The sequence below is a fragment of the Psammomys obesus genome, unplaced genomic scaffold (genome assembly GCF_907164565.1).
Source record: "Psammomys obesus unplaced genomic scaffold, mPsaObe1.curated_primary_1811, whole genome shotgun sequence".
Classification (NCBI taxonomy): domain Eukaryota; kingdom Metazoa; phylum Chordata; class Mammalia; order Rodentia; family Muridae; genus Psammomys; species Psammomys obesus.
In genome coordinates this window covers 5,978,403-6,005,621 of record NW_026590701.1, presented here as the reverse complement: position 1 = coordinate 6,005,621, position 27,219 = coordinate 5,978,403, and the positions used below count along the sequence as shown (strand labels likewise).

Below are 27,219 nucleotides of genomic sequence, written 5' to 3'. Positions count from 1 at the left end.
GATATCTTTGATATGTTCTTGGATTTGGTTTGCAAGTATTTTATTGAGTATTTTTGCGTCAATGTTCATAGGGAAATTGATCTAAAATTCTTTCTTTGTTGGGTCTTCGTGAGGTTTTGGTATAAAGGTGACTGTGGGTTTATAGAACGAGTTTGGTAATGTTCCTTCTGTTTCTATTTTGTGGAATAGTTTGAAGAATATTGGTGTTAGCTTTTCTTTGAAGGTTTGGTAGAATTCTGTGCTGAAACTGTCTGGCTCCTAGGTCCTGGGAGAATTTTGATGACTGTTTCTATTTCTTTAGTGGATATAGGACTATTTAATTTATTTACTCAATCTTGGTTCAGCTTTGGTTAATGGAACCGATCAAGAAAATTGTCCATTTCATTAAGATTTCTAAATTTTGTGGCATACAGGCTTTTGAAGTAAGACCGAATGATTGTTTAGATTTCCTCAGTGTCTGTTGTTATGTCCCCCTTTTCATTTCTGACTTTGTTGATTTGGATAGTATCTCTTTGCCTTTTAGTTAATTTCTTTAAGGTTTGTCGATTTTGTTGATTTTTCTCAAAGAACCATCCTCATCTCCCAAGGGGGTCCCACTTTTGAGTCACCAGTTCCACCTCTCTTCGTAGTGCAAAAAATGTTTGGCTTCTTTTCCTCTTCCATCTCTCCACCACCTATTTGCTTACCAGGCAGGTTTGTTGTGCCATTCCTGTGAGGGCCAAGCACTACCCTCTATTTAAATTTCAATTCAACTGTCTGAATACACAAATGCTTTTTTGGCTTCCATCAGAAATCTATTACCATCAGCAGTTTGGTGATTCACTTCTTATATTGAAGCAAAGAGTCGTTTTTTGACTCGGGACTTTTATTTATGGACTAAAATTTTAAGGCAAATTTTCAAAGTCAAAGCTTTGCTAGGAAATTATAATTGATTTTTAGTATAAAATTGCTATTTTTAAACTTTGCTGAGCATCATGGTTGAATGAATATGTGTTCTTCTGAGAAGTAGTTTGTGACAGAATCAACAAAATATAGTTTTGGAGGAATCCACTAGTATTATTATGCTAATAATTGTTTTAGCGTATCCTTGTATTGAAATGTCCAACATAATTTGGATACTTTTAGACCTCAGAGATGTTTATGGAAGCAGGTTCCAAAAGCACTGGGGAGTTTTATAGAAGAAGTTAAAGTGGAGATGCCTGGATCATTGTGAGTCGGTGATGGAGGTCCAGAGAAAGCCATTTGCTTGGACATATTGCTTGATTAAAGACTGAATGATTTACACCAGGTTAAAGGTCTGAGAATAAGGTTACATGCTTAAGTCCAAAATTAAACCAGGCTCTTAGTTCATAGATGCTCTGTAGATGTGGCCAATGAGTTAAAAGATGACTGGTGACATTTATGCTTGAGTTCAGAGCTGTGATTAAACCTGAGCCAGCCCAACTCACCATTAAGCAGCCTTCTCCTGACTTTCCTCCATCCTTCCTGACAGTAGCCATCCAGTGACATTGGACAGTGAACTTGAAAAGAAACCTGAAGACTCAGTGCCTCGTTATGGAAAGTAGCGCCATATGGAGCTTGGCTGGGATGAAGGGACTCACTCTGATTTTAGTTGCTGTAACTGAATTCCAGGCTCTGAGAAACTTTTAACAAAAGAGGGTTTATGTAGCTCACAGTCGAGAAGGCTTGAAAGTGCACCTCCTTTGCCTCTGCAGAGAGGCTTCTTCCACTGCTGAGTGATAAGACAGAGCAACTGAGGCAGGGAGAGCTCGTGTTTGTTATGTAGCTGTTCCTGAGATGACACATTATGCCACTAACCCAAGAATAGGAATCTACCACTCATAAGGGCAGAGCACCTCAAGACAGAATCACCAAACAATGGAGATGCCTGAAAAGGCCACAGGAGTTCAAAGAAGGACACATCTGGACCCTAACAGGTAAAACTTGTTTATCTGCATTTTTATCTTGTCCTACTGTGAAGCTATGGAAATGAAAATTTACAGGCGACAAAAGCAAGGATGAAATTTAAACTGACAAACTTGCTGCTGTGAAATGTGTCTCCAAAACTTCCTCCCTTCTTGTTTTACTCTAAGAAACTGATATTTCAGATTAAGAAGTACAGTGAGGGAAAATATTCAGTCTTCTTTTTTTTTTTTTCCAGTAATGAAGCTAGTTCTGAGAAACTAAAGAGCTGTTACTCTGACAGTAATTTGCTGGAACAACTTGCATGGCTCTGAGTGTCCCTACACCTAAGTGTGCATTGAGTAGTGCAGCAAACAGGGATGCTGGGATCCTGGGTACCAGTAAAAGAAAAGTACTGAATAAAATGGTCACAGGCAATTTTAATTGGTGATCAAAGCAGCCTTTATTTGGTAAGTCAAACTCTAAGGATTAAGAACGGTTATAATGAAAATTACTTAGGGTATACATATTTCTTGAAAAATTAAAAACATTTATGTGTATGTTGCCTGCATGAATGTCTATGCACCATATATGTGCAGTGTCCACCGAGGCCAGAAGAGGAACTTCTTTGGAATTGGAGTTAAAAAGAGTTGTTAGCTGCCATGTGGGTGCTGGGAATTGAACCCTCTAGTTCTATGGAAGAGCAGCCAGTGCTCTTAACCACTGAGCCTCTCTCCAGCCTCACAACTTAAAGGATATATTGTTAATGACAAAAGTCATTGGATATTCCCAGCCCAGGGAAGGGGCTTAGTGGACAAAAATACAGGACTTCTCAGTTAGTTTGGTTTTCAATGATTTATTGTATTATACATGCTCTCTGGATTTTAATCTTCATACGTCAACAGTTATGGCATAGTTCTGAGGGGATGGCACATTGTACTTCATGGAAGAGAAAGTGTCTCCTGGGTGTAAGACAGTATATCTTGTGTTTGACAGGTGTGCAACCGTGTTTCAACCAATGTATGAATGCTTCTCTAAATTCAAGACCATCCATTAGTCAGCGTCACACATCTGGGGCAGCTTTGCTTGCTGACTAGTTCCCTTAGTATTCTCTCTTTATCTCTTTCTCATATGAAGAGCAGGGAGAAGCATTGGCTAAAGAGTGGAGTTGAGAAGAGAGGGAAAGAGAAAAAGAGGGAGAGGGAGGAAGAGAGAGGAGAGAAAAGGAGAGAGACTAAGAAAGAAAGTGATAGAAAGAGAGAGAGGGTGACAGAGAGGAAGAGAGAGAACTGGGGAAGAGAAGGACTGCCACTCCTTGAAAAATGGGAAGAGACAGATCTGGAAAAGACCCCAAACTATTGTTTAATAGAGTAAAATATATTTAATCACTGCCAGCTAGCCAGACTGAATGATCAGGAAGACAGGCTATCAGAAAAATTAGGACCAGATAGAGATGGGATGTGGCCACCTCACTATCACTATCTCCCAATAGTCTGGGGTCTCAATACTTCATTGACAAAATGATGGAGAAACAGTCACAGTTCCCATGAGTTCTTACTTTTCCCGCATAGTGGTGAATCCCAAAACTCAGCTCCATTCTCTTGGGTCTCCAGAAGTACTGTGATTTCAGGTTGTCTTCAAACTTTTCTGCAGAAGAAAATTGAACTCCAATATTAAGTGGACAGGAGATCCTCAAGTAAAATTGATCATCAGAAGTTAGTTTTTTCCCACACAATGCATGCTGAACAGAGACAGTTTAATACACTGAATTCACCAAGATTTGGAATATTAATGGCAAAGCAACACCGTCAATCAAACGTTTCCCCCTGCGTCATGGCTTAGAGCAGGTCTCCAGTGTCAGAATGGGTTAAAGTCACCTGGAGACCTGTGGAGCTGCAGGTGACTGGGTCTCGCCCGGTGAACTCAGCGCTTGGTGGTCTCAGGCCCCTACCTGCGGATGCCGCCGGTGTGAAAGCCATACTGTGAAGCCCCGTGGTTGCCTTTTCTATTTGATTACGATGGGTTCATTAAGGCAGTCATATTTCTATGAGAATTTTAGCACATCAAACACCTGCTGTGAAATTATTTCCCCCATGATTTTTTTTCCTGTCTGGTGTCCAGAGGACAAACAACCATCATGTCAGGACAAACCAATGCCATACTTACTGAAAGTAAATGAGGAAAAAAAATGAATTTTTTTAAGTGCTTGCACGTATGTCAGGAATATCGCCACCATCAGGGAATAAGGCATTCCACATTAAATTACCCCCCCTCTTCTATTTTAAGTTGGATACTTACATTTTAACTTCTTTCTTCCTGAGACAGGCTCTCATTATGGCTTGCTGTGTAGCCAAGGATAACCTTGAATATCTGACCCTTTAGCCTCCACCTCCTGACTGCTTGAATCAGAAGCATGCACCACCAAACCCAGTTTGCAAAGTACGAGACACCAAGCCCAGGGTTCTGTGCATGCTGGAGTGATGTTACTCTTATTGCCAACTTGATTAGATCTGGAATCTACCATGAGACAGGCTTGTGGGTGGGTCTATGAGATTATTTTCTGGAAGGATACATTTAGGGGAGGAAACTCTCCCCCTGAGTAGGTAGGGCCTTCTGGCTGTGGCCCAGATATAGAAAGGTCTGAAGGAGGAGCAGGCTGTCTGTTGGCTCCCCTCCCTTCTTGCTCTTGAGCCCTGATCTTTCCCTTTGCTCTTGCTGCTGTTTTCTGGGACATCAGCACAGCTTCTCTGGCCTTTCAACATGGGGAGGAGACCAGGAACCCTCAGAAGACCCTCCAGGGGCTTCCGTTTGAGATTACAACTTCTGAGGTATCCAGCCTTGTGTGCTGTAAGCTAGCTACTAGGCCCTCAGCCTCTCTAGCATATAGACAGCCACTGTTGGGCTACTCAGACTGCATCATGCCAGACAATCTAATATACTCCCTTTTGTTATATATGTTCACCCTGTAGAGTCTATTCCTCTAGAGAACTCAGCTGTGCATTAAGCAAGTGCACCTTTTACCAGCTGGGTCATGTCTGTCCCCAGACTCGGACAATTTTGCTCTGATTGTAATAAAGTCTTGCTTTATCACTAACATCCCAAATCTGCATAAATTAGATATATTGATATACAATTTTCTTTATTGTGAAGACTGGGGAGCTGGCTTAGTGGGTGAGGTACTGAGGACCTGAGATCTGCCTCCTAGAACCCCCACAAAAGCTGCTAGGGTGCCTGCTTGTAATCCCGGCTCCAGGCATATAGGTGGAGCTGGAGTGTTCTGGTCAGCCAGTCTAGCTGAAACAGTGAGCTTCAGGCCCAGGGCGAGACCCTCCTCATAAACTAAGATGGACGGTAGTAGAACAAGACATCTGAGGTCAACCTCTGGCTTCAACATGTGCAAGCACAGAGGAGCAACGCCCTTCCCCTCCCCTATTGTGCACGCGTGTGCACACACACACACGAAAAAATATTTTTTTTTATTCACATTACTGATTTTTACATCTTTGCTTGTTATTTCCTTTTGCATTCTAGAGCTGTCTTTCTATTCTCCCCACCCATTTTTAACTTGGGGTTGGGTAATTTTTATGGTGGTTTATAATCCAAGATTCAACATTTGAGTTTCTTCCATAAGGGAATCAGACATCTAATTTCCAATTTTGTTTAATCCATCACTAAGAATTTTACCCTGTTATAAACACAAGTCTAGGCATTAAGTCCAAAATCACTTATTGGAAACCAGATAGTGCAGGCTTTTTTGACAGCTGTTTTCTCCCAAATCATGAAAACAATTAAAAATCATCGTAACTTTCCTTGTGCCTTCATAAGGTCATAGAGTCACGCTGGGCTTAGAACTCACCAATGAGGGTCTGATCAGTGGCCTTAGGAAATCTGCTTTCCTCATCAAGCAAGGACAATAAACCCATTGGTTTCTGCAGAAACATGTCTAGGAGAGGCCGGTTGTCTTCATATTCAATAACTCTAGCATCCACATCCTCATTTAGGTATTCATTCTGTAATAGGTTATGATTCAAACAGAAAAAAACCCCACTTAAAACTGTGAATAATGTATAGGTGGATAATAATTATCCAGATCCCTATTTTACATATAATGAATTACTATCTGTGGCATTGCCTTAGAAGGAGTGTATCAATTTGTTTCTCCCTTTGCAGCACTCCTAGCTTATTAGAATCAGCACTGATTATACTCAGGAGACTAGTAAAAGGATTGCCATTCTCTCAGAATTACAGAGGACTATGTTGTTAGTGGAAAGCAGAATGTCTGTCTCCCAGAATCTGCAGAACATGACTGAAGCAGACCTTAGGGTTATGCTTTCCCCATTGTTTCTCTCAAGAACACTCACATAGTGTTCAGTGATTTCAGATACTGGTGTAGTTGTTGGGGGCTGGGGTGGGATAACAGGAGGCAATGAGACAATCTGTATGTTCAGCATCAAGGACATGTAAGTCCTCATCTGGGCTCAGCTACATAACCCATTTTTATTTTTTTTCTGACTCTTTAAGCAAAATTGAAGTCCTAAAGAAGTAAAAACCCTCAAAAATAGTTTACCCAGAATTAAAAAGGAAAACAATTTCTTGTAGTTCCACACCCTTTATTTTTGAAGGTAACCTTGGGGGAAGTCTGTAAGTCTAGAATTATTTTACTGTTGGACACATTATGCTGACAGCATATAATAGCTGAAATCATAGCTGCAAAATTCAAAAGAATTTCAAAAGTTTTTTATGGAAAGTGCATAAGGTTAAGTTCTCAACCGATGCAATTGTCATTTCTATTTGTTGGTTTCAAAACCTATAGCACGCTTTTGTAGCAAGTCACACAGTGAGCAGAAGAGTAAGTTGGAAGACAACAGTTTCCTTCAGATACCTTTGTTATTATGGACTTCAGATAAACCATAGAGAAAAAATAGTAGTTTAATCAGGGCTTATAAAACACTTGTTGTAAACACACACACACACACACACACACACACACACACACACCAAAAACAACACACTGCATTCTTTAGGAAGACTATGGCAAAACGTTCAACTGTTTTTAAACATATGTGGACATAGAATGCTCATCATCCTGAGTCGGTTCTTGATTCTGTCCAGCACATCAGAAACACATTTAAAGAAGAGAGTGAAAAGATACGTGAACTGCACTCAGCTCAAGTGGTGAGAATATGCACTCCTGCTCTGCTTTCGTTGTCTAAATTCCCTTTAGAAAACTGGGAGATGCTCCCTAAGGCTCAGGGACCATCATGAAAAGGGAGAGGAAAGGCTGTAAGAGGTCAGGGAGGATAAAAGGAAGACAGTGTCTTCTGGACATAACAGGACCACTGCTCTCAAGAACGAAGAGCAAGATCAAGCCAGTTAACATTTGGCATAGAACATGGAAGAGCTCATGAGCCCCAATCCCCAAATGAGGAGCTATGGACAGTTGATTGCTTCTGAGAGAGGGCAAGTCAGTTTTCTTTAAGGGTATGGCTCCTCGTAGAGCAATTAAGTTCCATACTCTCATATCTAGAAGTATATGTGCAAATTGGAGTCTATTGGTCTCTCTTTCTCTCTCTCTCTCTCTCTCTCTCTCTCTCTCACACACACACACACAACACAAAGTTGGGAAGAGGTGGGTTGAGTCATTAAGGGGAAGCATGAGGGGTGGAAAACAAGAATAAAACACAAAACACATAGTATGACATTCTCCAAAAAATAATAAAAAAAATCATTTAAAAAAAGAAAAGACTGAGGTGGAAAGTTATTTAAGTACATATTAAGAGGCCCAGGAACTCAGAAGACTTGAAGGTTCTTCAAGCACTGTTCTTCACTGCATGTTGAGTGTCAGTGGGCAAGAAAACCCATCTTGGAGGCCAAGGCCCCAAAGAGCTAAATACTCAATGCTTAAATCATCATCTCCTCCCCAGGGAGGATCCAGGGTACTTCCGCTGTGCCCTCAGATTCACATGTAGCACATGGTTCCATGTTCTGGTATGGCATGGACTTCTATATGGCTTCTAAGGCAGGTATAAATTTAAGCTTGCCTTCCTCAGTAAAGGTCACTTGTTTTTATTTTGGTCTCACCTCTTCAGATATCATCCCTGGATCTAACAGACCAACTTGGCATTTTTTTCCCCAACTGGCCACTCTTCATGTACCCTACCATAATTTCATTATTTTATAGTATTATAGTGTTTGCATTTCTTATTTTCCATGTCTCTCATGTAATGAAAATTCCATGAAAACAGAAGCTTTCTCTTTATCTAGAAAGAATCTGACTTATTTAACACCATATGTGTACATACTCTAACACTAGCTCCATTCATATGTTCAGCCCTAGCTTCCAATGTGATTGTATTTAGTGAAAGGACTTCAAGGAGGCACTTTGTAAATGAGGTCCCTGTGGTAGGGTGGGGCCCTAGTCTAGTATGACTGTTGTACTTCTAAGCAAAGTAAGAGACATCTTGATTCCTATGCCCTGAAGAGATCGCTGTGTGGACAGATGGACATAATGGACATTGTGACTCTGTAGAGATGCTTTGGGAGAAACCAACCCCATGAACACTTTCATCACAGACCTTCAGACTCTAGAACAATGAAAGAATTAACTTATGTTGAACAAACTTTTTAAGACCCACAGTGTTTTATCATAGCAGCCTCAGCACAAATTATACAACGCAATTTCTGGATTCTTTCTGCTTATAAGAATTGTTTTGATCTGGATGAAGTGGTACATGTCTGTAATCCCAGCACTTGGTGAGGCAGAGACAGAAGGATCTCTGTGAGTTCGAGGCCAGCCTGGTCTACAGAGTGGGGCCAGGAAGCTAAGGCTATACAGAGAAACCCTGTCTTAAAAAACAAACAAACAGGGGGCGGAGCCAAGATGGCGACTAGCACACACAGTTTCCGAGCTGTGGAAGAGATAAAGTTCTGAGTTGATGAGTGGAAGAACTTCTGAAGCCAGGGAAACAACGGAGAGACTTTCTAAACAACAGGGAACATCGCAGGAGGTGAAAACCTTGGTCTTGGGTCACCCAGGGACTTGTTTGGGGAAGGTGAGAAACGATCCTTTGATCTCTCGGCACTCCCCTCCCCCAGACCTCTCTCCTCCTCGGCACAGCGGACTCGCCTTTCTCAGCGCAGACCTAACTGCCTGGGGCCTGCAGCCACTGAGGCGGAGCCCCAAGCCCTTTATCGGCAAAGGCCAGCAGTACTGTGTCTCGGAGCCCCAGATTCACGCGCGGCGGCTGCACCATCCTCCCAGGGCCCGAGTCTGCTAGACGCCATACTAGCTCCGCAGGAGCGCCATCACTGATGGTACGGCCCGCCCAATCCCACAGTGACAGAGAATACGCTATATACTCACCAAAACCAGACAGAAACGCCATACAAGCTAGACACACCAGGCGCTGGGCCTCCGAAGCTTGGAGAGCACAGTAAAGAGACCCCAGGACTTCCCAGAAAGCATCTGGACTAGCAACCTAGTCTCCAGTTACAGCGGGACTTTCTAACCTGGCGGCGGAGCAGCACTGAGCTGGCGGGGCACATCAGCCCTCCAGTTTAAGACTAACCAGGGCCAAACCAGAGAACAGAAAGGCTGGTTACCCCGATTCACACTGACGTGACCACCCTGAAATCTCCAGCTGCAGCAAGACCTCATAACCTGGCAGTGACAGCAGCACGGAACTGGCAGAGCACATCAAAGAAGCAGGGCCAAACCAGAGAGCAGAGAGCCCAGATACGCCGATCTCTGCCAAGTGTCCTGCCTGTAAGTGAGTGCACCCTTGAGAATCTGCAGCTCCACTGATCCTGGGTTCTTCTAAAACAGAAGCCAGGCATTGAACCCCCTCCGACCCATATACCCACTTTGGGAAACAGAGGGGCACTTGGAACATTGAAGTTCCTGCTCTGTGGGTCTAATTGAGGAGTTAAGGCAGTTAATGCCAGAAATTGCGCTGCGATCATCACTAGCGCCTGCGACATATACATTGCAGAGCCCCTCCCACACACTCAAGGGTTCAACATTAGCCATCACTCTGTCCCTCGAGACACACGCCCACACCCACTTACACACACACACACACACATATACACACGCACGCACGCACACTTGCATTTGCCTCTGTTTGCGCCTGCGTACTTTCCTCCCACAGGTACAGCTAGTCCTCAGCATACGCTAAGGACACGGGACCTCTCTCAACTTCCTGAAGAATTCTCCAGACTCGAGAGAGAGACAGTACCAGTCTGATCGGCAGAATCCAAAAACAAACAGGGAAGGTCTCAGATAAGCCAATGGCCAGGGGTAGGCGAAAGAACACTTCCAACATAAATCAGGACATCATGACTTCACCAGCACACCCCAAAATCGATGGATACTCCAATTCATCAGAAGCACAGGAAAATGACCTTAAAGCCATGCTTGCTCAATTATTTGAGGCTCATAAGGAGGAAATGAACAAATCTTTCAAAGAGTTGGCCAGTCAATTGGAGGTAAAGAAAGAAGAAATAGACAAAACCCTTAAAGAAACACAGGCAAACATAGCCAAACAAATAGAGGCACAAGTAGAGAAAAAATTAGTGGCATACAAAAAGGAAATGAACAAAGAAATAGGATCCATCGTAGAGAGACAGGAATCCAAATTCAAACACATAAAAGAAATGGTGCAAGGCATGAAAACAGAATTAGAATCAATAAAGAAAACACAAAATGAGAAAACTCTTGAGCTGGAGAACTTGGAGAAAAGATCAGGAACCACAAAAGTAAGCATCACCAACAGAATACAAGAGATGGAAGAGAGAATCTCTGGAGCTGAAGACACACTTGCAGAAATTGATACTTCTCTCAAAGAAAAAGTAAAATCAGAAAAATTCCAATCACAAAATATCCAAGAAATCAAGGATGCTATGAAAAGACAAAATCTAAGAATAATAGGAATTGATGAAAAAGAAGACTCCAGGCTCCAAGGTCCAGAAAATATTTTCAAAAAAATCATAGAAGAAAATTTTCCCAACTTAAAGAAAGAGATGTCCATAAATATACAAGAGGCCTACAGAACACCAAATAGACTAGACCAGAAAAGAAACACATCACGTCACATCATAGTCAAAACACTAAATCTACAGAACAAAGAAAAGATATTAAAAGCAGCAAGGGAAAAAGGCCAAGTAACATATGAAGGTAGACCTATCAGAATCACACCAGACTTCTCATCAGAAACTATGAAAGCCAGAAGGGCCTGGGCAAGCATCATGGAGACTCTAAGAGATCACAAATGTCAACCCAGACTACTATACCCTGCAAAGCTTTCAATCAACATAGATGGAGAAAACAAAATATTCCATGACAAAACTAAATTTACGCAATATCTATACAGCAAACCAACCCCAATGAAGATACTAGAAGGAAAACTCCAATCCAACGAAAACGAATTCACCCAAGAAAACAGGGCATACAGATAATATCCCAACAAAAAGGAAAAGAAAACAAGCAATGAAACAAGGTAAGATCATCGACTCCATTACAAAAGGAACTAACATGCATTGGTCAATATTATTTATCAATATTAATGGACTCAACTCACCAATAAAAAGACACAGGCTAACAGAATGGTTACGGAAACAGGACCCAACATTCTGTTGCATCCAAGAAACACACCTATGCAACAAAGATAAACACTACCTCAGAGTAAAGGGCTGGAAAAATGTTTTTCAAGCAAATGGTTCCAGAAAACAAGCTGGAGTAGCCATCCTAATATCTAATAAAATAGACTTTCAACCCAAGTTAATCAAAAAAGATAAGGAGGGCCACTATATTCTCATCAAAGGAAAAATCCAACAAGAGGACATCACAATTTTGAATATCTATGCCCCAAATACAAGAGCACCTACATTCGTAAATGAAACAATATTAAAGCTTAAATCATACATTGATCCTAATACCTTAATAGTGGGAGACTTCAACACCCCACTCTCATCAAGGGACAGATCAACCAGACAGACACCAAATAGGGAAATAAAAGCACTCACAGAATCCCTAAATCAAATGGACCTAATAAATATCTACAGATCTTTTCACCCAAACTCAAAAGAGTACACCTTCTTTTCAGCACCACATGGAACCTTCTCCAAAATAGACCATATAGTTGGTCACAAAGCAAGCCTCAACAGATGCAAAAGGATTGAAATAATCCTTTGTATACTATCTGACCACCATGGACTAAAGCTGGACATCAACAACAACAGAAACAACAAAAAGCCGACACACACATGGAAACTGAACAACTTACTACTCAATGACAGCTGGGTCAAGGAAGAAATAAAGAAAGAAATTAAAGACTTTCTAGAATTCAATGAAAATGAAGGCACAACATACCCAAATTTATGGGACACATTGAAAGCAGTGCTCAGAGGAAAATTTATAGCACTAAGTGCCTACAAGAAGAAATCCGTAACATCACATACAAACAACTTAATGGCCCAACTGAAAAACCTAGAAAAAAAAGAAGCAGATACACCCAAGAGGAGCAGACAGCTGGAAATAATCAAACTAAGGGCAGAAATCAATCAATTAGAAACAAATAAAATTATCCAAAGAATCAATGAAACAAAAAGCTGGTTCTTTGAGAAAATCAACAAGATAGACAAACCCTTAGCCAAACTAACTAAAAAGCAGAGAGAAACCATACAAATCAGCAAAATCAGAAAGGAAAATGGGGACATAACTACAGACACTGAGGAAATCCAAACGATTATTAGGTCATACTACAAAAAAGCCTATATGGCACAAAATTTGAAAATCTAAATGAAATGGATAACTTTCTTGACAGATTCCATCTACCAAAATTAAGTCAAGATCAGGTAGAAAGACTGAATAGTCCTATATCTCCCAAGGAAATTGAAGCAGTCATTAACAGTCTCCCCTCCAAAAAAAGCCCTGGACCAGATGGCTTCAGCACAGAATTCTACAAGACCTTCAAAGAAGTACTAACACCAATTCTCCTCAAACTATTCCATAAAATAGAAACAGAAGGAACACTACCAAACTCATTCTATGAAGCCACAGTCACTTTGATACCTAAACCACACAAAGATCCAACAAAAAAAGAACTTCAGACCTATCTCTCTTATGAACATTGATGCAAAAATACTCAATAAAATACTTGCAAACCGAATCCAAGAACACATCAAAGATATCATCCACCATGACCAAGTAGGCTTCATCCCAGGAATGCAAGGGTGGTTCAACATACAGAAATCCATCAATGTAATCCACCACATAAACAAAATGAAGGAGAAAAACCACATGATCATCTCCTTAGATGCTGAAAAAGCATTTGACAAAGTCCAACACCCATTTATGTTTAAAGTCTTGGAGAGATCAGGGATACAAGGCACATACCTAAAGATAGTAAAGGCAATATACAGCAAGCCTATAGCCAACATCAAACTCAATGGAGAGAAACTTAAATCAATCCCACTGAAATCAGGGACAAGACAAGGCTGCCCACTCTCTCCATATCTCTTTAACATTGTACTTGAAGTCCTAGCCAGAGCAATAAGACAAGTAAAGGAGATCAAGGGGATACAAATCGGAAAGGAAGAGGTCAAAGTGTCACTATTTGCAGATGATATGATAGTATACATGAGCGAACCCAAAGATTCAACCAGAGAACTTCTTCAGCTGATAAACACCTTCAGCAAAGTGGCAGGATACAAAATCAACTCAAAAAAATCAGAAGCCCTCTTGTATACCAAAGACAAAAAGGCTGAGAAAGAAATTAGGGAAACAACACCCTTCACAATAGCCACTAATAACATAAAGTACCTTGGTGTGACTCTAACCAAGCAAGTGAAATACCTGTTTGAGAAAAACTTCAAGTCTTTGAAGAAAGAAATTGAAGAAGATCTCAGAAGATGGAAAGATCTCCCGTGCTCATGGATTGGTAGGATTAACATTGTGAAAATGGCCATCCTGCCAGCTTTATTTGTAATAGCCAGAACTTGGAAACAACCCAGATGTCCATCAACGGAGGAATGGATACAGAAATTGTGGTATTTTTACACAATGGAATACTACTCAGCAATCAAAAAGGAGGAAATCATGAAATTTGCAGGCAAGTGGTGGGATCTAGAAAAGATCATTCTGAGTGAAGTATCCCAGAAGGAGAAAGACAAACTAGGTATATACTCGCTTATATAGACCTACAAGACATGATAAACATAATGAAATCTACACACCTAAAGAAGATAATCAAGAAAGTGGACACAGGCGAAGGTGATTAATCCTCATTTAGAAAGACAAATGGGATGTGCATTGAACTTATGACAGGAGTCTACCACAAAAGGCATCTGAAAGACTCTACCTAGCAGTGTTTCAAAATAGACACTAAGACTCATAACCAAACCCTCGGCAGAGTGCAGGGAATCATATGAAAGAAGGGAAGTTAGTATGATATGGAAAGGATAGGAGCTCTACAAGGACCAAATATATCTGGGCACAGGGTCTTTTCTGAGACTGACACTCAACCAAGGACCATCTATGGATATAACCTAGAACTTCTGTTCGGATGTGGCCTGTGGTAGCTCAGTAACCAAGTAGTTTTTCAAAGTAAGGGGAACACGGACTATTTCTAACAGGATCTCAAGGGCAGGCTGTTTGACACCCCCCCCAGGGGAGGAGCAGTCTGTTAGGCCACAGAGTAGGACTTTGCAGCCAGCCCTGAAGATACCTGATAAAACAGGGTCAGATGAAAGGGGAGGAGGTCCTCCCCTATCAGGGGACTTGGAAAGGGGCAGGGAGGAGACCAGGGAGGGAGTGTGGGGTTGGGGAGGGAATGAGGGAGCGGGATACAGCTGGGACACAGGGTTAACAAAATGTAACTAAAAAGAAAAATAAAAAACAAACAAACAAACAAACTAAACTAAAACAAACAGAAACCCAAAGAATTGTTTTGAAAAATCAATTTTCCACAAGTGACAGGTCATGCTGAGTATGGTAATGCATGGAGTATTCTCATACATTGTTGGTAGGACTGCAAGCTTGTAGAGCTATTATGGACATCAGTGTGGTGGTTACTTGGGAAGTTGAGAATCGATCAGCCTCAAAATCCAGCTATAATTCTTGGGCATATACCCAAATGACACTTTACCCTATCACAGATACAGTTGTTCACCTATGTTCACTGATACACTATTCAGAACAGCTAGAAATCTTAAACAATCTGGATGTCCAACAGAGGAATGTATAAAAAATGTGGTACATTTACACAACGGAGTATTACTCAACTGTTAGAAAATGCCATCATGACATATGCAGGCAAATGGATGGAACAAAAAAAATCATATTGAATGAGCTATCCCAGACCCAGAAAGATGAATATTGTATTCATGTATATATGGATATTAACTGTTAAGTCAGTGAATGATAACCAAGCAACAAGCCATAGAAACACAGATGATGGTATAGGAAAAGGGACTGGAGAAGACAGACATTATTAGGAAAGGAAAATAGAACAGATATTTATGGATCTGGGGGAGTATAGGAATGGAAGGATCAAGTGCGGAGAGAGGGTAGCTGGAGAGATTGTGTGGAGAGACAGTTAAAATTAAAGGCCATTTGAGGAGTAGTATAGAAATCTAATATAGGAGAAAACTAAAATATATACATATATGAAAGTGATCTAAATAAAATCACCAAATAATGGGAAAGAGAGACCCAACTGGCCATCTCTTCTCACCAAATGAAGCTTCTGTTACAGAGCTTGGATAACATCTATTGAACTAAAGGGCTAAAGGGGCCCTTTCGTTCTCCAAACAACCTAGACTCACTGTTTTTTTTTTCTATTTTTTCTATTTAACTTTTATTAATTACACTTTATTCATTTTGTATCCCCCCATAAGCCCCTCCCTCCTTTCCTCCCGGTCCCACCCCCCCCCTTTCTGCATGCATGCCCCTCCCCAAGTCCACTGATAGGGGAGGTCCTCCTCTCCTTCTTTCTGATCTTAGTCTATCAGTTCTCATCAGAAGTGGCTGCATTGTCAGGGTTCTAGGTTATCTCTACGGATAGTCCTTGGTTGGAGTATGAGTCTCTGGGAAGTTCCCTGTGTTCAAATTTTCTTGTTCTGTTGCTCTCCTTGTGGAGTTCCTGTCCTCTCCAGCTCTTACTATTTCCCACTTCTTAGACTCACTGTTATGTTGATGCTGAAGCCAAGTTGGAGAGAATGCTGCACACCATGGACTTCAGATGACTCTGGTCATTATGTTATACTTGACAAAAAATTTAATAAGAAAGTATTTTGGACAGTTGCTAACAAATTATCCATGTTTTTATTTAACCTGCATTATGTTGAAGTTTGGAGAGAGACACTGTAGAATGGTGTCCCCTAGACAAGCTTACTCAGTCAGAAAAAAAGTATATTGCAACTGCTCAAACTAGTTGATTTCTGTGTGATGTTCCTAGTCTTGAAAACTCTTTAAAATTCAAAATGTATTCTACAAATTTATATTCTATCGGCAGGCACACAATAGTGAGACATTTATTTGTGATAAGAAGATGCTACAGGAGAAAATTGATTTTCTATATTTTGAAATATTTTACTTTCAAGGATTTCTTTCTCATCTTTTTTTGTAATTAAAACTTTGTAAAAGAAAAAAAAACATAGTTTAGTTTGTCAATTCTATGCTGTAATTTTCCAGGCAGAAAATCCAGCAAGTAGGCCCAGCTGGCACGCTGCCCCAGTGCCTTGACAGTGAACTGCCCATAGGAGCACCCCCAAGAGCTGAGAAGAGAAGGTCTGGAATTCCGACAGCAAAGGAAGCTGGGTGAGGCTTGCAGGGAGAGTGGTGCAGTGGTGAGGATTGAACCCAGATTATGGTGCATGGAAGAGAAACATTCTACAGAATTCCCATTCCCTGCTAGAAAACCTGCAGATCTGATGAACTTTTAAACAAAATTGCAGTTTATAAAATCAATGCACAAAAATCAGTAGCTTTTTTATATAGCAACAACAAACTTGCCAAGAAAGCAAGTCCCACTGGCAAGAGTTTCAAAGAAGTTAAAATAACTAAGAATGAACCAAAAGAAGGAGGTAAAAGACTTCTGCAATGAAATCTGTAAGACGCTAGAAAAAATAAGCAGAAGAAGGCATTAAACAAAGGAAAACTTCCAGTGTTTATGGGCTGGGCAAACTCTATAACATGCAAATGGGTGTATTACCAAAAGCAATTTGGGGAGTCAATGAAATACTCATCAAAATCTCAGTGACATTCTTCATAGCACAGAAAAAAATATTTAAAAAAAATCACATGGAAACACAAAAGATAGTTAAAGCAATCCCAAGCAAGAATAAAACCCTCACCCAACAACAAAACAAACAAACAACCACACCAAAACAAAACACTTCTAAAAAAATAACTTGTGGACATGCCTGGCAAAGGGTCTTTAGAGATCGTGGCTTGTGGCACTCATGGTCTGTTCTGCTGATGTGACTACAGAAGCAGTCAGGCTGGCAGAAAGCACGTGACCTCGTGACCTCACACTGGAGAGTCTGCCCAAGATGAACAACCAATGGCAGGCTCCAAGATGGTGTGGAGGAACCTGATTGGTTGCCCAAAGCTATATAACCCACTCTCTCTTCCGGAATAAATGAGCCTGCAGCTGCTCAACCTCGAAGGGAACCGATTTGCAAATGTTGTGTTAAGTAAAATCAGCTGGACTCCGACAAATGGCTCCATGTATGAGTTTTAATGTTTAATTTTTTTATACATACATTATGGTTAACTAGAAAGGGAATCATAAGAGAAAGAAGTGTTTTATAGAAGACAGGAGAAACAACTAACTATATTTGATGTGAAAGTGGGCAGGGGACTACTTGGAGTGTAAGGTGCAAGACAGGAGGGATAGGGAATGGGAGAGAGAAATAAGGGTAGGACACTAATAAAAATAATGTTTACATAAAAAAGCCATAATAAAACTCATTGCTTTGTATGTCAGTTAAACACAAACAAAATGACAGCAATTATATGGCTCTATTCTAACTGTACATTTCATTGTAATTATCTTTATTAAAAACTGTATAAACAAAGTGAGATCAAATGACCCAAAATAAGTACTAAAAATCGTCATATCATATTGAGGGTGTTGGGACCTCATGAAACTGAAAGCTTCTGTAAGGAAAAGGACACTGTCAATAGGACCCTGAACAAAATGTCAGCCTACAGATTGGGAATAGCTCTACCTCAATGCCCAGCTATTCCACTCCTGGGCACACTCAAAAGGTCCCCTCCACACAATATAGCAGTTTCATTCGTAATAACTAGAAATTGGAAACAACCCAGATGTCCCTCAACTGAAGCATGAATAAAAAAAGTGTGGTACATTTGCACAATGGAATACTACTCAGCTATTAAAAACAAGGAAATCATGAAGTTTATAGGCAAATGGTGGGAAGCAGAAACTATCATCCTGTGTGAGGTAACCCAGACCCAGAAACACATAGTATGTATTCACTTGTAAGTGGATATTAGCAATACAGGACAGGATAAGGACACTATAATTTACAGACCCAACAAATCGAAGTAACAGGGAGGACCCAGGTGAGGATGCTTGAATCTTTCTCAGAGGGGAAACAGAATAATAGACAGCAGAAATGGTCATTACTGGGACATCAACTTTCCAAGAAATGTAACGCTGTCTATCTGACAAGCTATTAATGTGGATACCATTGTAAAATGGTCATTAAGCATGTTTTATTACATTCTGTGCTTTGTGATATCTCTAAAAGCTCACACATTGAAGCTTGACCTCCAATTGGAAGTGCTGTTTTGGAAGGTGATGGGAACTTCAGGAGGTTGGCCCTGTCTGAAGATAGTGGACATTTCTTTGAAGGTTATAGCAAGCCTCTAGTTCTGTCCTGCTTTCTGTCAGCCACAAGGTAAGATACTCCGTCAGTTTTCCCAAAGCCCTGCCCACACACACAGGGAAGCAGCTGCAGATAGAACCTTCAGATTTCTTTTCTTTTTTTTTAATTTTAAGATTTTTTAATTTTTATTTTTTATATTAATTACAGTTTATTCACTTTGTATCCTAGCTATTTCCCCTCCCTCATTCTCTCCCAATCCTACCCTCCATTCCTCATCTCCTCCTATGCCCCTCTCCAAGTTCACTGATAGGAGAGGCCCTCCTCCCCTTCCATCTGACCCTAGTCTATTAGGTCTCATCAGGACTGGCTGCATTGTCTTCCTCTGTGGCCTGGCAAGGCTGCTCCCCACTCAGGGAGAGGTGATCAAAAAGGCAGCCACTGAGTTCATGTTAGAGACAGTCCCTGTTCCCCTTACTAGGGTACCCACTTAGACACTGAGCTACCATGGGCTACATCTGAGCAGGAGTTCTAGGTTATATACATGAACAGTCCTTGTTGGAATATCAGTCTCAGAAAAGACCCTTGTGCCCAGATTTTTTGGTTCTGTTGCTCTCCTTGTGGAACTCCTATCCCCTCCAGGTCTTACTATCTCTTCAGATTTCTTAAACAAAGTAATTTTTCCTTTTAAGTTGCTTTCTTAGATATTTTGGTGACAGTAGTGAAAATGTAACAAATACAGTGTGGTCTATTCTGGTTTATAACAAAAAGATGTTTTACTCCTAAAACAAAATAGTGGGAGTAAAACCAGGGGATGATACTCAAAATATATTTGTAACCAACTTTCCTACAGTATCCAATGAAGCACTGCAACAAAATTAAAATTGAAATTGCATTAACTGGAAAATAATTTCATAGTAAATCATTGTTTAGAATTCAGTCATGGAATAATCCATTTTTTTGTTGTTGTTTAAGTAAGACAAGTGCTTTACTTATGAAGTTACTGTCTAAGGCATTTGCGGGGGTGGGAGTTGGTTATTTGGAAGAATTTCTTTTAGATTTCTCAAAGATATTTAAAAGTTGCTGTAAGATAGTTGTGTGTTTTTTTTGTTTTTTTTTGTTTTTTTTTTTTTAATTAGCAAACCCAAAGACAAAAGGAAAGCATTAGGATCATGGGTGAAATGAAAGTTTACTAATCAAGTGCTCTATGAACATCAACATTCTATATGTTGTAAATATCAGTAACTTCTTGATACATCTGCACCTGGGTCTAAGGCTAGTTACAGTGAAAGCAGGTTCTAACTCTTTAAGAAAACATTGATGTGGTTTGACAGCACGAAGCCATGAACTTATCAGATGGGTGATGAGGAGGCGCTGCTGCTTTACAGTAAAATCTATAGCAAACAAGTTTACTGATTTCAGTCTCTGATTTGAAAGGGTTCTATATTGAGGTATTAGAGCAAAATTACACTAATTTAATTAATATGTATTAAAAACTTGTGATATGTCAGCCTCTGAGAGCACTAAAATAATTATGAGATGATCTTGCTCTTGGACAGAGGAGTTTATGGGCTGGTGAAAAAGGCCATATCAATAGTAAGGCTGGAGCCATTTCAGTGTAGCAGGGGAGGCTGAAACAGATGCTGTGTATTACATTTCTTGAGGTGGGGGAAGAAGTCAGTGTAGTGAAAGGCATATTAACCATGCTGTTTTGGACAAGCAGAGTAAAGAAGGGCTTTAGGGCTTCTGCTTGCTCTTATTTTTAAAGTGATTTAATGACACAACTGGGCATTGGGAGGATACCAATCGAGAGATGGGGAAAGAGGACCATAAGAGGGTTAGGAAGAGCAGAACAGTGCATATCTACTAGAACCTGGCATGGGGCAGGGAGAGGACTAAGCAAACAAAGATAGTTTCATAGGTTTGTGTCCTTTCCTTGGACGAAGAAGTGCCAAGACCGACAGGCTTTGTGGCCAGTGTTTCCAAACTGCAGTTTGGAAATGAAGTCTGAACCTTCTAAATGAAAAAATTCAAGCACCTCTAATTTACATAATTTAAATTAAAACATCAGTTCTAATTCTGTAAACACCAAACAAAGTAACATAATTTGAAGGTGATAAATGGCATGCGGACTGATATTAAATATAGCTCTTTTAGATTTAATAAAACAATTTAAATAGTCTTAATATGACAGTGTGCCAAATGCAATTCAAGTCTCTGATTTCTCTAAAGAGAAATATTACTGAGCTGAACCATAAATTACACATTGTACCTGACAAAATTACTGCTTCATGGCATTTGCATCTAACCCATTATCTTGCATTCTGTTGTTTAGATACTAGGATTTGAGAAAGTTTAATGCACTGTAGATGAATATTGAAATTTCAAACAGAATTTCAGCAATGCATTCTTTAAAAAATAGATACTGGTAGACACAAAGAAAATGCTTTTGTTTGTGGAGGCTCAAAGTCGTTAAGTTTTAAAGAGAAGTATACTCATTTGGAGTGAAGGATTCAGAGCATCTAGTCTAGTCTAGACATCTGGTCTAGTCACACTAAGTTCACACTGTATTTTCTGTTTGTCTTTTTCCTGCTGGCACAGAGAAAAGTAAATGTTTTCTTTGTCTTTGCATGTTAAGGCATATCATCTACTTTATGTAATTATGCACTAGCACACACATGCATCTTTAGTCCTTACTTCAACATACCTGTTCCCATGCAAACACGTGCTGATTAAAATAATATTGGATCTGTTCATTTGCGATGTTAATGCACAGCTGTTCAAAGGAATTTTTCTTGAAATTTTCAAAGCCAAATATATCAAGAATGCCGATGCTTAGCTCCTCATTCCCACTGGAAGATTTAAAGAAGTGTTCCTTGAGTTATTGCTCATTTCCTTAGGAGGCAATGCATAGCACAATGTCCTGGAATTCCCATTGATGGCTGGGTTAATTAAACAAGTGTCTCTGAGTACTGGCTAGGTTCCTTACTTCTCTTTAGATGTGTAAGAGGATGGGAGTGGGTTCTAGAGTAAGGAGAATACTGTTCTATGTGTATATTAAAACTAGTTTTACCTCTGTCATCTTTGTTTTAATATACACATAGAACAGTATTCTTACTGTAGAACCCACTCCCATCCTCTTACACATCTAAACCGAAGTAAGGAACTTCCTTTCATGGGCTGGAAGCAGAAAGTCACAGGCCTGTTTGAGCCAAGAATCATAACCTGGCCAACACTCAGAGCACTGCAAACATACAGATAATCAAAACTGTACCAAAGAGGCAGACATTCTCTTAAACTTTAAAAGGTCTTTCTACAAGTGTCTTAATCATTCTCAAAGGACTGTTATTTGTTTTTTATTTAGTTGCTAATTCATATTTAAATACAGATCAAATGATGACATAGAGAAAGATGTAAATATGTAGAGATTCATCTGATAGTTAAACACTTTAAGCCGGCTCTGGTGGTACACGCCTGTATTCTTGGCACTTAGGAGACAGTTCAGATCTGGCTGCATAGTGAGATCCTGCTTCAAACCAAACAAGTAAAACTAACACGGGGGTGGAGGGTGTGAATCAATCAAACAGACAAACTTTAAAACAATTAAATATTGTTTTATCTCAAATGCACAATTCTTTCTGCTATCCCAAATTGTTAGTGCTGTTCACTGAAAATTAGGTAACTGATTAAAATTGTTGATTCTCTCAATAAATGATAGAATGAAGTAATTTTAGTATGTACTTAAAAAAAACTACAAAAGCTTTCCTTTGTGTCCACCTTTTAAGTAGTGTAGGCCATTCTTGGTGTTACATGCTGAAGATGTGGGACTGGATGAACTCCTCAGGTGCTCCCATGTTTGGGGAAAGTGACTGAGTCTGAGCTCAGAGTAAAAATTAGATTTCCAAAACTTTAGTCCCACTGAGTGTGGTGTCACACATCTGTAATCCCAAAACAAGGGGGCTGAGAGAGTTCTAGGTCAGCCGGGGTGCACAAACAGACCACCTCTAACAGCAACAACAGCGTCAACAAGAAATCTCAGTGTTTAACCTGACAGACTAAACTATCACAGCAGGGCTTGGTTCAGGTTTTTTTTTCTAATTGTAATTAAAAGAAACTAAGTCTTGGCTAGTTCTGGTTAACATAAGGGCAATTCTTATTCAGCAGACATGCAGCAATGAGATTTTTAGCATTGCCCTTTCTGGGTGTCATCTAGTGCTGAACCTGCAGCGAAGAGCTAAAAAAGTGGGCAAACAGTTCTAAACATCTTGTTTTCATTATGTGAAATATACAAATGTCAAAACATTTCTGGATATCTCCATGTTTACAAGATTCTTAATGTCATAGACATAACCACAAGTGAACAAAAAGTCATTTTGCTATTAAGTCATTCTGGGCAAAAGTGTTATGATCTGAGACTCAGCTTAGTAGGGCTCTGGGGAAGTTCAGGGACATTGTGACATCCAGGAAGTTAGGACCACAGGGCAACAATGGAGAATCTAGATAGCCTAGCTCTGTAATATAATATAGGATGCACTTTAGTAGAAATAAATGAAGAATTGCTTCCGTGAAGTACGTGTAAGATGATTTTTTTGTACTTAATAAGCAGGTGCAAATAAAGACAAGGTCATCTTAATGTAGGCATCCATCTTGCTTTTCCACATGTAACATTTCTAAAAATCCTATGACCTATGGCAGAAAAACTACAGATAGAATGTGAAGACTTTCCAATCAATGGTGGCTATGATCCCTTTCTTTCTAAAATAATGGTCCAGGAGGACCACAGATGCAAGGTGCCAGTGCTCATACGCAGGCTATGATGACTAGAACCTACCATGCTCTCGTCCACTTTAGAATCAAATTTCTTTAGAAGTCACAGCACCTATTCCTGTAGCGTGCAGTGAGAGTTAAAGATAAAAAGATAGTTTGTGTTGTAGTCATGGTTTAATTTAAGGCCATGAAACAAAAACAAAGAACTGCTGGACTGACATTTTATACAAGTGTAAAATGGTACAAACTTCACAGTACATAGTTTAATTAAAAGAACATTTGAACTGATAACATGATGCCACACTTAAAATCACTTTCTACCGTGATTACTAGAATTGCTACAGTTTTCATTATAGCAATCAAGATAATTCAGTTACACGGAAAGATAATGTGATGTGCTACTAGGAGATGAAGCATATCAATAGGATTGCAACTTTGATAATTAAATTAAACCAAATCAGAAACATATTCAAAGGGACTCATACAAATCCAAAACAGACACAGTGTGTAACATTTGCAAAAAACCAGTTGTATAGGACATTCACCTTGCTGATGTGTCACGCTTCAGCAAACTGTTAATACAGTTGACTATCCAGCTGAAGAGACGTCCATATAAAGTTTTAGCCATGGCATCTCGGACATCACTAGCTTTCTCTACTGTGTTGGGTCGTATAATGGTTTCTCCTCTAGTGACCACACAGTGTGAAGTAAGAGCTTCCTGTAGCTCATCCGCTTGAATGCAAAGCAAAGAGGCAGCTGTAAAACCAATAGATTATTGTTAGAAGACAGGGAAAATGATTCTGGCTTCAGAAAACAGAAATGTCTAAATTCAGCTGCAGCACCTGACGTTACATAAACATGTGACCGTTTCAGAGTGCCCAAAGGAGCCACCGCTCAGCACTAGTCTCCCTGCCCCTTGATTCTTCGCGCCTTCCCTGGCCAAACTGTGGGTGCTGCCTGCTGCCACACAACAACACAGACTGTGTGAAGAAGGAAACAGCTGACAGTGTGCAGACGCTAACACTAAGTTCACCAAGTTAGGCTAAATATTTCAAAAGCCCAATGGATACTTTTGGTATAATTTTAATATAACTATTATGTGCTTATTTCTAGAATGTAAAAATGAATTAGAAAGCTACCTAGGGCTTAGAGGGGTCCTCAAACAAGAAAAGTGAATGATATTTTGAGATGCGCATGTGACAGCAGGGACTTGACTTTTCTGTACTTCTTTTTTCCCCTGTACTTATTAAGCTTTCTTTTTGTTTCATATTCTAAGTGCTAAATTTTGTCAAAACATGATACTGACATAAACATGTTTAATATTTAATGATATCCAGATAGCATAGGGATTTACATTTAATGATGCTGGAACTCAGTTAGGAAAATTAATTTTTTTTTAAAATGAAAAGCATCTTTTTGTGCAGAGGGCTGAGCCCAGGGCTTTGTGTATACTGAGTCAGGGCTCTACCACTGAGCCATCGCCTCACCTACAATAGGCATTTTTAGCCTTTAGCATGAAGAGAGGCTACATCTTCAAATCAGTTACTCCATCTAAAAAATTTTCCAACATTTTGAGTGTACTCTTAAGACTTTGACAATGAGTTTTGATTTGTGACCAAGATCACTGAACTCTGTCTTGACCTATTTTTTCACTTTCAAGAGCCACATATGGTGCGTAAGGAAATTCTGTGTTCCAAGTTAACACAATTCTCTTTCCTTATTGGTATGGCCATAGTCATTAGTCTGCATGAACACTGTATCGCAATACAATATTCTAAACATTTCCCATTTTCATTATCTATTAACAGCTAAAATTGCAGAACAACATTGTAGCATTTATATCAATATGCTAGTAATTTTAAAAATCAGAGTGAATGGAATTTTATGTAAGAAGTGGGAAATAGTAAGAGCTGGAGGGGATGGGAACTCCACAAGGAGAGCAACAGAACAAGATAATTTGAACACAGGGAACTTCCCAGAGACTCATACTCCAACCGAGGACTATTCGTGGAGATGACCTGGAACCTCTGCACAGGTGTAGCCCATGGCAGTTCAGTGTCCAAGTGGGTTACATAGTAATGGGGACAGGGACTGCCTCTGACATAATCTGATTGGCCTGCTCTTTGATCACCTCCCCCTGAGGGGGGAGCAGCCTTACCAGGCCAAGGGGATGACAGTGCAGCCACTTTTGATGAGAACTGATTGACTATGATCAGAAAGGAGAGGAGAACCTCCCCTATCAGTGGACTTGGGGAGGGGCATGCATGCAGAAAGGGGAGGGAGGGTGGGATCGGGAGGGTAGGAGGGAGGGGTTTATGGGGGGATACAAAATGAATAAAGTGTAATTAATAAAAAATTTAAAAAAAGTAAACTTGGAAACGAAAAAACAAACAAACTGTGACATCTGCTTTGTAGCATCGCTTGCTGGCCACTGCACAGGCAAACTCACAGCAGCCATGACTGCACACACAAGACATACTAAGATAATAAAATAAAATCACTGCATATTTAAGTTGTTTCACCATGTGCATAATTGTAAAGAAAATACTAACATAAATATCTTGAGCATAAAAGATCAGAGAAACTCTACAATTGTTCCAACCTATTTAACTCACATTTAAACTTTTTGACACAGCTGTTTAATTGCCCTCCAAATACTTGCTAATTCTGTTCTTACTGGCCAATGAAAGTCCAAAAAGATAAATACAATTTTTAGATGCCAGTCATTTTTCATTTTTAAAGTACCCAATTTGGTGGGAAAAAAACTCTTCTATTTCAGTGGTTCTCCACCTGTGGGTCATGACTCCTTAAGGGACACTTTCACAGGGAGCACGCATCAAACACCCTGCATATCAGGTATTTACACTGCAGGTCAGAACAGTAGCAAAATTACAGTTATGAAGTAGCAATGGAATAATTTTATGGTTGGCCTCACCACAACATGAGAAATTATATTAAAGGGTTGCAGCATTAGGAAGGTCGAGAACCACAGTTCTATTTCTTTTAATTATTTCTTGTAAAGATTTCTCCCCAAAATGATTCTTCTTCGAAAGACTACCTTCCATACTCATCTTTTCTTAGTCAGGTTTTACGATGTCTTTATGCTTAGAGCGATGTTTTGAAATATATGTTGCAAATGTTTTCCCTCATTTCCATTTTCACAAAAATGTTCATTTATGTCAAAGTATTTTTCTTTTACTATGAAAGAATTTTAAATATTATAGTTAAAGCTCGTTTTAAAGATCATTTGTCTTTGTTCTTCTGATATTCAGTCCTTTCTCACCTCAGGATTATGTAAGTGTGTTTCGTTAGGTACTTTCATGCACTGAAATTTGTAGCATTTAGAATTCTTTAGAGGTGACAGAAAGTTTACTGGGTAAAGGTGTTTAATGTCAAGCCTGGTGACTGGGTTTGACCCTGGGACCTACATGGTAGAAGGAGAGAACCAAATTGTCCTCTTACCTTTACACATGTCATGCAATACATAAGTAAATAAACAAATGCAATAAAACTTTAAAAATCTTGATGTTTGGAGAGAATTCATGTCCCCTAGCTATCTCACAGTTAGCAGTTGGCTGTCTTAATTGAATTGTAATGTCATTGAGGTCATTTCATTTGAATGTTATCTTCTGAATGTTATCATCCACTGACCTGTATGTTTTGTGTCCATTCAGATATAGTTCATTCATCTGACAT

At 39.8% G+C, this 27,219-nt stretch overlaps 1 protein-coding gene across 1 annotated transcript in view; it reads right to left on the bottom strand.

The window, feature by feature from the left end:
- Positions 1–27,219, bottom strand: part of Myo3a (myosin IIIA) — a 206,125-nt gene that overhangs the window by 59,119 nt on the left and 119,787 nt on the right. Inside the window, exons 18-21 of the mRNA XM_055608590.1 lie at positions 24,069–24,279; positions 21,464–21,608; positions 5,759–5,912; positions 3,461–3,549 (exon numbers count right to left, since the gene is read on the bottom strand). Of these exons, the coding sequence (XP_055464565.1) occupies positions 3,461–3,549; positions 5,759–5,912; positions 21,464–21,608; positions 24,069–24,279 (599 nt within the window). The remainder of the gene's footprint in view (positions 1–3,460; positions 3,550–5,758; positions 5,913–21,463; positions 21,609–24,068; positions 24,280–27,219) is intronic.